We start from the raw sequence: 11,325 nt of genomic DNA, 5'->3' as shown, positions 1-11,325 counted from the left end.
GAAATGTAGTGAGCCACTACCGCTTGTGCAAGTTTGCCAATGTGAGATTATACATGGCATACTGTTGGCTTATGGAATGAAAGGCAACCAACTACAGCACTGTGTTCTGTATCCTTGGTGCTGATTGACTCAGTGACTGTAGCACTGGTCTGTTTGCTCTTCTGCACTGTGCCCGTACATTCAGCATCTCTCCTTGTCCACTCCACATTGAGTATTCATAAAGAATCTTACATGTTGTTAAAATTATGTAGGTTTAAGAGCATATGAAGTGTTTATAAGAGTGTGGAAAATGTTAATAAGAGAGTGAAGAAGGTTTATAGGAGAGTGGAAAGGTTTTATAAAGCCTTAAAATATATATAAATAATTAAATAAATATAACACCACTACTTCACATATTTTCACCTCTCGCGGGGGTCTCTGGAACATAACTCCCACGATAGGTGAGGAATCACTGTACTCAGATTATAATACAGACTCTTGAAGGAAATTCAGGATGCTGTCTTAGTTTTCTTTATATGTATTTCCTAGTTTCATTAGCCTACAACAGGATATGAATATGAATTTTAGATTAGAAGGAAGCTAGAAAAATGAAGTCATCAATCCACATAAATTCCTTATAATCTCACCTTTGCCCAAGAAGCCAATGCATCATCCCATAAAGGTATGAAGTTCTAGTTACCAGATTCTAACCTTCCAGCTCCAATGGTGATGGAAGCCATGAGAGAGAAACTATGCTTAAAAATAATGCAAAATCTAAATGTTGGACAGGAAACTTCCAATCCAGCCTTTCAGGACCTAGATCTCTCTGATAGATGGCTACATATCACATTTTTTTAATGGTGTTGACCATAAAAAAAATTACTTAATAAAATCCTCTATCTTAGCATTTAAGATATTTTTGATCAAACTACAGAAATTTACCCTATAGTGCTGGTTCCTAGCTCACTGAAAAAAAGAATTATTAAGATTTCAATAGTAAGCCTAACAGGCTTAAATGAAGACATTTACTTATGGAAGACATTTCCTCATGGAGAATGAAACAGTTATTTTCAGAATGGAGAATAAAATGGACCACAAGACCCAGGGATCTCTTTTTTCCCTTCATTCAGGAGGCTGTTGAAGTAAAATGAGGAGTGATATTGGCTACAAGCAAAAATGGATAGTATCTCCTGAGAGTCTTGGGGAGTCACCTCCTTTCTGAACCTGTCAGCTAAGCTGATGCCCTGCAATCCTCCCTGACTTTCAGAAAGGCTCTTGGTTATGGTTTTAACATTTTATTATTATTATTATTATTTTAGTTATGAAGTCCTGTGGTTCCATAAGTATATTCTGTCTACTTGGTCAAATTCCTCACTTAGAGAGCATAATGTCTTGATCAGAAAATCTATTCAACTTTTTCAAGGAACCTGTTTATATGAGTCCATTTCCTTTTTTCAGACTGGATCTCAGTATATAGTCGAGGCTAGCCTTAAACTTGTTCTCCTGCTTCAGGCTTTCAAGTGCTGCGATCACAGATGTATACCACTGCACCTGGTTTCTTTCCTTCCTTCCTTTCTTTCTTTCTTCCTTCCTTCCTTCCTTCCTTCCTTACTTCCTTCCTTCCTTCCTTCCTTCCTTTCTTTTTCTTTCTTTCTTTCTTTCTTTTCTTTCTTTCTTTCTTTCTTTCTTTCTTTCTTTCTTTCTTTCTTTCTTCTTTCTTTCTTCCTTCCTTTCTTTCTTTCTTTCTTTCTTTCTTTCTTCTTTCTCTTTCTTCCAAGACAAAGGGAATTTCTAACAAAAAGGAAATCTTTCAAGCCCAGGATGTCCCTGAAACTTAGTATCAGAATTTTTCATAACCAACTGGGTTGAGCAAACCTCACCTGACTGCAACTGCAGAGCCTGCTGCTCCACTTACCTCAAGTTGCTGGCTGGACTTCGTTCCCATGATATCCTTTTTTGTTGTTGTTTGTTAGAATTGAGGACACAAGTCAAGTGAGGGGAATCAGGCCAATTAGTTCTTTACAACAAGGTTTTATTTATTCTTTTCTTTGACCCCCAAAAAACATTAAAGTTGTTCATCTTTCTCTTATTTGTAATGGTTTTCCTTTTGGATCCAAATGAGCATTTATATTACAGGATATCCACCTGATTGACATGCAGTGCTGAACTCTGGCTTTAGGAGTGATGCACTGATACTTGGGTGGGCAGCTCTGGCTGCCATCCAACCAAAGGTGCTGCAGGAGTCTCAGGCTGGCCCACTGGGGCATCAGCCCATAAGCATGTGCTTCCTACAACTTCACTTGCACATGTCTTCGAATGCAAGTGGAAGCATTTGTACAGCCCGAGGCAGAGCACCCTGTTTCCCTCTTGATCCCATCTTCAATGGTAATCCTCTAAAAGCAAATCAAGGAGAAAATGACCAGGCCTAGGGTCTCACAGGACAGAGGCTATGAGCTGAACACTTTGTCATCTACCTCCTTCCAGTGTTATCCCTAAGGATAGTACTGGTGTACCATACAGTTTGAAATGTATTCCTGATAAAGCTCATCCTCTGTCCCATTCACCAGTTCTTCTCCCTCTCATGATGCTTATACCACTCAGAGGGCAAATGTAATCTCTTCATTATCAACTCTACTTTACTGAAGAGTCACTGAAATATGGATTGCCTTTGAGCCGATTTAAAGCAAGAACCCCCTTTCTCTCTCTCTCTATAGATGTGGAAAAGAGTTTCAGGAATCTACTAATCTTCTAAAGACTCAAGTCCACTACCCCAGGTGAGTTTAGTGGAAAAAACCTCTCTGAATTCAGTGTCACACTAGAGCTTACACATGATTTAAGTAAAAGGAGGACCCAAGGTTAGATATCTCTAAGCCTGTCCTCTTCTGGCACTTGCTAATTTCTTACACCTCAGTCTTGTCTTTTTCTACAGTTTGTCTTCCTACCCTGCCCAGTTGTCTTAGCTATAAAGTAGCAAACTTGCTTGGTACATTAAATGTTTCTCCATTTGTTTTTCTGGGTGAGTTCCAAATCCTGGACTCAGTTTGAGTGGACTTGGACTGCCCTAATATCACCAAGACAAAAGTTTCTCTGCAATTACAGCACTTAAGGTGGCTTTTGTATAAATTTTGGCTTATTCACAAAACTCTAGGATACAAAAACACTGACTGAAGTTCACCCCTCAAGCTAAGTATATATTCCCATTAGTAGCCATTAAAATTCAATACCTACATTTTTACTCAATCCACTGGGATCTGCCTAATGTTAAACAACTCCAAATCAAATGCAACTAAGACCAGAACTACTGTATACTTTAGTTGGCAGTTAGATTACATTATTTAGCCCTCATTTCATATTACCTTTCTTTTAGAAAGTTGATTAATGGCACCTTAAAATTTTGGAATATGTTTTTCCTGCTCATCCCTTATCCATATTTTAATGTACTTGCTTTAAGTGATGATTCTTGTGCAGTATAGGTCATTGCCATAAGAAATCAGAATGCTGCAAAGAAGACAATCAACTCATCAAATAAGCTCAAATTCGGACATGGAAAATGTGACTGATTTAGTATTCTTTTCAGTTTGGGGGCCATACTGTGGGTAAACTGAAAAGGAGGGATACAGTAACTGGTACAAATTCAAGTACATGCTTCCAGAACATAGAAAACAATCCATTTTTATCTCCAATAAATTTTCAGAACAAAAGAAGAAGGAAAGGTTCACTCAGGTTTTCAATGCCAGGGTGGAGAAGATTCCTGGTTGAGGATTTATAGTGGTTTTTTTTTGTTTGTTTGTTTGTTTGTTTGGTACCAGGAATCAAACTCAGGACCTTGCGCTTACCAAGCAGGCACTTGTGCCACTGAGCTGTATCCCCAGCCCTGAGGATTTATAGTGTTTAAGGTTATCTGACCCATGGCTGAGTTAAGTGTTCACAAAGAGAAGATGATACTGGGAAGCTTATAGTTTGAAACTTCATTTTCCTTCCTGGATTAAAGAAAAAACAGTCTGAGCTGTTTTTAAATTAGACAGCTAACAAGAAAAGAAGGGTAAATGGGAAAAATAGAATGCGAAATTAAAAGAAATCTTAGATTCAGGTTCCACTAAATATGAAGTTACTTCAAAAACATTAAATTCTTATAGCAATGCCAAGAAATTTACAGGTCCTTTGTGGGATACAAGAAGGTTCTTTTAGATTGATTTGTGGAGAGTAAGTGCTTTAACTTACACATTACTACACTTAGCATACCCACAAACTAGCCCAAGTATTAGTATTTCAGTTTTCCTAACAAGGGAAAGAAAATAGATGCAATACCCTTGCTGAAGGCACAAATTAGTACAGAAGGCTGGAATACAATTTATTATTTTTGACTTTCTATAATTTTCATTTATCAAATTACTACACCATTTAAAATTACTTTATTATTGAGATATAAATTTTTTGTTTGTTGATTAAAGATGTCCTGAAAAAAAAATCTATTCTATTATTTCCTTGGCTTTCACTGATGTCTTGGGGCAGTTTTCTTTTATTATTAATCTAAGTTATATTTTAAGTCTCTAGGAAGAAAAGAGACAGAGAGGTGCAGAGGGACAGTCAGAGATCTATGTAGCAAGACAGAAAAGGAGGAGGGGCCAGAGGACAGGACAGAGTTGGTACTGTAACCACAGAGTTATGACTCAACTATGATAACACTAAATTTCCAGAAATTAATCCCTTCAAAAAACATGTTCAGAAGACTGCAGGGCACAAATTTGTCCTTCTTTGCTGTCCTAGAGCAAGTCTATTACAAAAAACTCGGGCAACCAAACAAAACCCCCAAGTAACAATAAACATAAATTCCAGCCACTCTTTCTACCTGATCTAGTCAACTCTCATATCTCAAGAAAGAAGAATTCAAACCTCAAGAATGTATTTACATAGTATCATGGCTTATTATAAAGTCTCTTTTTGCATTTAGAAAGTCAACATATGAATGCTCCTACTTATAGAATGGCAGGATATGGTGGAAAACTATAAAAATAGAAGGGAAGTTGAGACCCTGGCCTCACTAGCTATTCCTCTAGACATTTTTGTGAACCTCATTCATACTCAAATTGGCTTGGGTCTTACTCAGAGGATGCCTTCTGAGCCCTCCAGGATATGCTGGGGCAATTTGTGAATCTATTCTTTTTCACTCAGTGTGAACTCAATGACATGTATAAGCCTCCAGAGGCTCAAAGCAAAAGGGAAAGAAAGATTCAAGGAAAGGAAAAAAATTGCCTAGAAACCAAGATAGTTCTTTCTTTTCTTAGTTCTTTGCTCCGTTACGTAGTACATGGGTGAGTTGCAGCACATGGCAGCTGATAAAACACCCAAGTGGTCTGCATCCAGGAATAAATCTTCTCTTTGTGGCCCCAGAGTGAAGACAGGGCAAGAGTCGTTGACTGTTCCTCTGTTTGGGGTAAACCTGGCTATAATGTATTGGGTGGTTCAGAGAGAAAAAAACCCAAAAAAAAAAAAAACAGAAAAAGCTGCACTACCAGCAGTGCTTAATAATGTGGGGTCTCCTTTGATCACCTTTGTGGAAAAGTTAGGTTTTAACACCTGAGTTAAAACAAACATCTCAGAGTGGAGTTATTTAAAGATAAATTGTCCAAACCTGGCCCTGATTCCTTAGGGCTTCTTGTTTGGATTTAACCCATCATGTTCTGATTGGCTATGTACAAGGTACCAAATTAGTCAACTTCTTCCTTCTTTCCTGTATCATAAAGTCCTCTCCTGCTATTCCTGGACAGTAATCAATGAATGCTCTGGGATCTAGGAAGAAGGATGGACAAGCTGGATGAGAGAGCTGGTAGGGAAGAGTCCCCCAATGTCTCCCTTTATCAGGATTTTGGGAATACACTAGCCTCAAATCTTTGAGGGTCTCAAAACTTAACAGGTGAGACACTGATGAACAAAAGTAGCAGCGAGATTTCCTTAACCTTCCATTTTCACAAAATCTCTGCAAGGTAAGAGACTATCTGCTTCTCTTCTGTTGTATGTTTAGTTTCTTTACATACAACCTGTGATAACCAGGCTAAGAAAGGAGCCTCTCAACTTGTCCCTGGTCCCACCCACTGAAGAATACTGTACCCAAAAATGAAATGGTTGTAATGAAAAAAATAGAATCTTTTTTAAAAAATCAAAATTATTTTAAAATTTTGTCCCCCTATGCCAGGTGAGACCTAATTTCTCTAGGGAGTTTTTATAGAAAATGTGGGTAGTTCATGCACACCTTAGAACTCATTTCAGATCATCTTGTGAAGATCATCTGGTGAGTTCCAGGCTATATTTTATTAGAATGCAGCATTTACTAATAGCAGAGAACATGGGAAAAGTAGTCAGGCCAGCAAATAAGCTCGGATTGGGTGGATTTAACCACCCAGGGAGTTGGGTCTGTGCTCACATGCAGCCAAAGGCTCGGATAGGAGATTCAAGGACACTCCAGTCATCTTGTAGGCTGTAGGGAGAGGTGGGGTGGATGTGTGCAGAGAAGGGAGACACTGGCTAAGGGTAGAATACGAGGTCTTCCCTTTGTGGCCTCAGAGGCAAGGGAGGGAAAATTCCAGGACATCTGGAATCAGCTCCCAGACAATATTTTGGTGCTTTCAGTACTGTTGGGGACGGTGAATGGTATGAAGTCTGGAACTAAAGTAGATTCCTCATCTAGAAGAAATGCACAGCCTGCTATTACACAAGTGTCTTTATGGCTCATGTGGAGCCCACAGGATGCCAGAGGATCCACTGACCCTGGATTATAGGGTACCTTGGCTGGACCCCTCCTCCCATATGTACTCATATAGTCTTCCTGTGTTCCCCACCCACAGCCTGTCTAGGGTCTTGGATGAAGAGAGGGATATCTGAACACAAACTAGCCATGACATCTTCCTATCTTGGCATCTCTCCCTGCAGTGTATTTTCTTCCTTCCCTCTTTTACTCTCCTCTCTCACTCTCCCTTGTTTTGAGGAGATGACTAATGCTGGCAAGGGAGACTGGATATCTGACTAAAGAATCTTCTAGGGGACCTTCAGTGCTCAAGTTTATCATGCGTATGTCACAAGATGTTGCTGTAATTCTTAATGCAAAGAGAAGAATGAATTTTGAAAAAGGCCTCTTCTCAAGGGAAAAAGAGACATAACTTAATACCTACAAAGGGAAGTCCTGGTTGGCTTCAAAGGGGAAAGTTGGTGTTCATGTTTATACCAAGACAGTAGGAAACCAAAGATGATTAGGATAAGTTTGTGACTTAACAGAAAATTCTTTTATTTTCTTAATAGAAAGGTAAGTGCAAGCTAAGAGAAAAGAAATCCAATTTCTTAATCAAGGGAAGTTGAATAGAAATAGGTTCATAATTTCATTAACACTAGAAAAACCAGGTGCTTGGGCAGGTGGTCACATCTGCAGCATGTTACAATGCTTTTTTCAGGACTCAAGTTTGTGTGTTCAAGGAGTTCAGATGTGCAAGGAGGTCTCCCGGCACAGTAAATTTGGTATTCAGACTATTGGTCATAGGCAAATTCCATTTTTGGTAATGGTTCTGCCAGCCCACATTTCTCCTATTGTTGAAAGGGCATGAAATATCACTGCAATTCACTTTCTCCAAATACCATCCAACAACCTCACTGGCTGAGCATAGTCACCGTGTTGTGGGCCTTCCCCTAAGGAAAGCTCTGTGTCCAAGATGGAGAAGAGCAATTCTGTGGACACAAAGCAGGCCATAGCAGCACTTTGGCATGAAATCAGACTGAGCAGAAAAAAAACCTTTCAAACAATATCATGCCCAGCACTGGAGTCTTATGTAATGATCATGCCTGTGAGGATCATTCCTAGCTGACCTCAAGCACACAAGTGCTGAGTGGGAGAGGAAAATGAAAATGGAACAGGGTGTGAGAGAAGGAGACCTGTGTCTGCCACTTTGGCCTCCTGTCCTGGGATTACTTTGGTTTGGGGCTGACCACGGGTCATGAGATTCCATCGACATCTAGAAGAGAAGACAGGCCATGACAAATGGTTCTCAGCCTGAATTAGGCTTTTCAGAGCTGAGGCAGCTATGCCATATTTCTATTTTAATAGGGGCTGCGGGTGGGGGGGATGACACAAAAAAGAAAACCAACTTCATAAGAAAAGAGAAGTTCCTTCTAAGAAAAAGGACTGCTCCTACCCAAGAGTTCCAGAGGACTCTGAGCTGGAGGAGGATAAAAAGAGCATCTATCGGCTGAGCTCTCAGTGCAGGCTCCTCAGGCCATCCCCCATCCAAGGAGGTGTTGTTTGGCAGGCTGAAAAAGGACAGTCCCGCCTGACACCCCTCTCCAGGGCATTCATTCATGTACTGTGATGGTACTAGGGAGAGGCTGAGGGCCATCTGCATTGCCACCAGACAGAAATGTGACGTGTTCCACAAAATGGAACCATCTACTGTCTAGTGAAGCAGCACTGACTGACCAAGAAAGGGCCCTCTGTTTCTTAGTGCTGCTCTGCTTGGGGAATTAAGAATGACATAGTGCCCTGAGGCTGTCTTCTGCCCAGCTTTTATGCTGGGGAGGGGTGAAGCCCAGTCCTGGCACAGGGAATGTTCAGGACGAGTGAGCCCCATCAGAGCCTACTTTGCTAGAAGGGGCAGCCTAGGTTGAGGCTGAGGTATGTTTACTAATCATCTTATAGCATCCTGATCAACCGATCCTCAACCTGAACCAGCTGCAGACACCAAGGGTTCTCCATCATAGGAGGCCCTCAGTCAACTCAGACTCACCCTCACTGATGTGTCTCTTTATCAGCCTTTTCCATCTTTATAGAAGTTTGGTCATTGAGGGTGGCCCCCTAAATGCATGTGTTCTGTCCTCTCAGGGGAGGAAAGGCTGAGCCTCTGGAACGTGGCCTCACTGAGCTGAGCTCAGCACTAGCTTGCTATACAGGGGGGCCCACTGCTTCCAGCCCAGAGTGTGGCTGACCTTCAGCCAGAATGTGCTGGTACCAACACAGTACTGTTACCAATACTGAGTTTCTTCTATGCTGGGTGGACAGTGGATTCTATCTTGAGTTCCTTAGATTACCCCTACTCTCGGGGTTCCCCCATGACCAGCATCTAAAGAGCCAATGCTGGGAACAGTATAGGCCTCCTACACCATGACTGAACGCTGCGTGGGTTGGTGCCCTGGTCAGAGGTGTTGGTTGATCTTACCTGAGCCACAGGCACCTCTGTGGGCCCTGGGGACTGCCTTTACCCATCCTAACTACTGTAGTACCTACTAGGAGGGTGCAGGATCGGGGACTGTACCTACCAGCACCTCCTGTTCTGTTTCTTTGGCCCTCACCTCCATGGTACGGCTGCTGGGCTATGGCTTTTCTCACTCAGACCAGCCCTTGCTGCTGTGGCCACCGCACCCTGACTCCTTCCACTTCAGCTCTTTCCTCCTTCCCTGCCTCCCGCCCTTGGTGCCCAACACTCCTGACTTAGCTTGTGCTTCTTTGGGGACAGCAAGCCACAGGATAACACATGAGATGCTACTGCATTTGCCCTGGTGGCAGTGGTGCCAGCTGATCTTGGGAGAGAGCCGGTGGGGAGGAGATTACTCTCCAACAGTCAGTCTCCACTGTTCCCCAGGTAAAAGCCAGATTGTCTTCCAGGCTGTACAAGGCAATGAGTACAGACACAGGCCAGCCAGATCCCTCCAAGGGTTATAGAAACGTGGCACGGGGCAAGGGAAGGCAAGCCACCCTCACGTCCCTTCTCCCATGGGAATAACCCTCTAGATTCCTGTGTTTTCTTTCCCCAGCAAAGAGGCAGAACTATGGCAGTGCCTGCCTTGCAAAGGGAAATAAAGCAATTTGGTGGCTTTGACTGGTTTTCCATTTGTCCTTGGCTTCCTCTTCTCTCATTATGCATGGAGTCCTTCCATCCTCCTCCTCCCTCTTCCTCCCCCCCGGGCCGCACTGGCTTCCCAATTCGGTCTTGGTTTTCTCCCTGTGAGAGAAGAGCATGCATCGGAGGGGGGAGCAGCCTCTAGCACTTGTCGTCTTCTTCTGTGTCACTCAGAAGGTCGCTGACAGCTCCACACATCATGCCAGGCCCAGGCCCCCCACGCCTCCGTCGCCGATAGTGCCCATTGGGCATCTGCCAGCTGTGCCGCAGGGGTGGGGCTGAGCCGATGGTGTTGGACCGGCCCAGGCTTGTAGCCACGGCCGCTTCGAAGGTGAGCGTCTCCTCCTCGCCACAGTCTGAGGCGTGGGAGTCTTCATGCAGGGCCAGGTAGGGCTCGGAGATATAGCGCTGTGGGGACGAGTGCTGGCCCTGCTGGGGGTGAGGGGAGTTGGAAGACTCGGTCAGGCAAGCATTGTTGCTCTCCAGTGCCTGGGAGGTCAGAGGGGAGCCACCCTCGCTTCCATCAGCTGGTGGAGAGATACTGCCAGCATGTCGCATCAGAGAACTGTAGGAAAGGAAGGGCCGAGGCTTTGGTGGGACAGGTGGGAGCTGCCGACGACTTCTTCTCGGGGTGCTGGTGTCAGAAACGGAGGGGATGGAGCTTTCACTCAGGGAACCCGTTCCCTGTACAGCAGAAGAAACATGGAGTGTGAAACTGTTCTTGCATGAGTCCCATTTGGGGCTTGTTAAGATACCTGAACCTTTCTATAGAGGGCCCTTGGCATCCTAGAGAGGAAGCTTGAGAGGGAGCCCATGCACTAGTCACATCCCCCTGGGAGACAAGGGTCAAAGGAGACTGAGGAGTCACACCATCCAGAGCAGGACACCTCAACTTTCCACATGCAGGTGCCTCTCTGCAGCTGCAGGTCTGGAGGAAGCATTGAGGTTTCACATCTCTCATGAGCTACTAGCTATTACTTTGGCTCCTTGGGACAAACAGTTTGGAAGCTCTAGGTCCATAACAAGTGGGACACAGAAATAAAGACCTTAAACTTTTGCACAGACAACCCTATGAAAGGTGGAGCATCACTAATGCTCCACAGTTGCTCTGTCTGGGGAACTTGTAGGAAGGGGCTTCTAAGGGAACTGCAATGTCCTTCCTTCACCTTTACTTTGCTTTCCTGTCTTCAGTGGCTTGCTGACCTCAGTCTCTTTGCTCAACACATGTATGTTGGCTCAGGCCTCATTTGACTTGCTCACCTAGTTGCAAGAGTATCTGAACCCAGGCTTTGGTAAATAAAGTCCAGGACAATATTTCTCAGGGTGTGTGTGACCTGTGAACTACTTGCTCAGAACTTCTTGGGTAGGGATTCTTTCAAACTTCCTGCAGGTAAGTCTGCAGATTTCTAGGTCTCGCTTTCAGCTAGAATGCCTGAGGTTCTGGGAATACAATGACAGAAAGCTCTGTAGG

The 11,325-nt window shown here is 43.4% G+C and overlaps 1 protein-coding gene across 7 annotated transcripts in view; it reads right to left on the bottom strand.

Annotated features, from left to right (window-relative positions):
- Positions 1–1,994: 1,994 nt before the first annotated feature.
- Cacna1e (calcium channel, voltage-dependent, R type, alpha 1E subunit) overlaps positions 1,995–11,325 on the bottom strand; it is a 468,116-nt gene continuing 458,785 nt past the window's right edge. For all 7 annotated transcript variants that reach the window (XM_005374993.2, XM_013521375.1, XM_013521398.1 and 4 more), the window contains one exon: positions 1,995–10,538. In XM_005374993.2, the coding sequence (XP_005375050.1) occupies positions 9,996–10,538 (543 nt within the window). In that variant the 3' untranslated portion in view covers positions 1,995–9,995. The remainder of the gene's footprint in view (positions 10,539–11,325) is intronic.

Source organism: Chinchilla lanigera, unplaced genomic scaffold, assembly GCF_000276665.1.
Source record: "Chinchilla lanigera isolate Chin_1 unplaced genomic scaffold, ChiLan1.0 scaffold00005, whole genome shotgun sequence".
Classification (NCBI taxonomy): Eukaryota; Metazoa; Chordata; class Mammalia; order Rodentia; family Chinchillidae; genus Chinchilla; species Chinchilla lanigera.
Note: the sequence above shows the minus strand (reverse complement) of the source record. Positions and strands in the feature narration are given on the sequence as shown.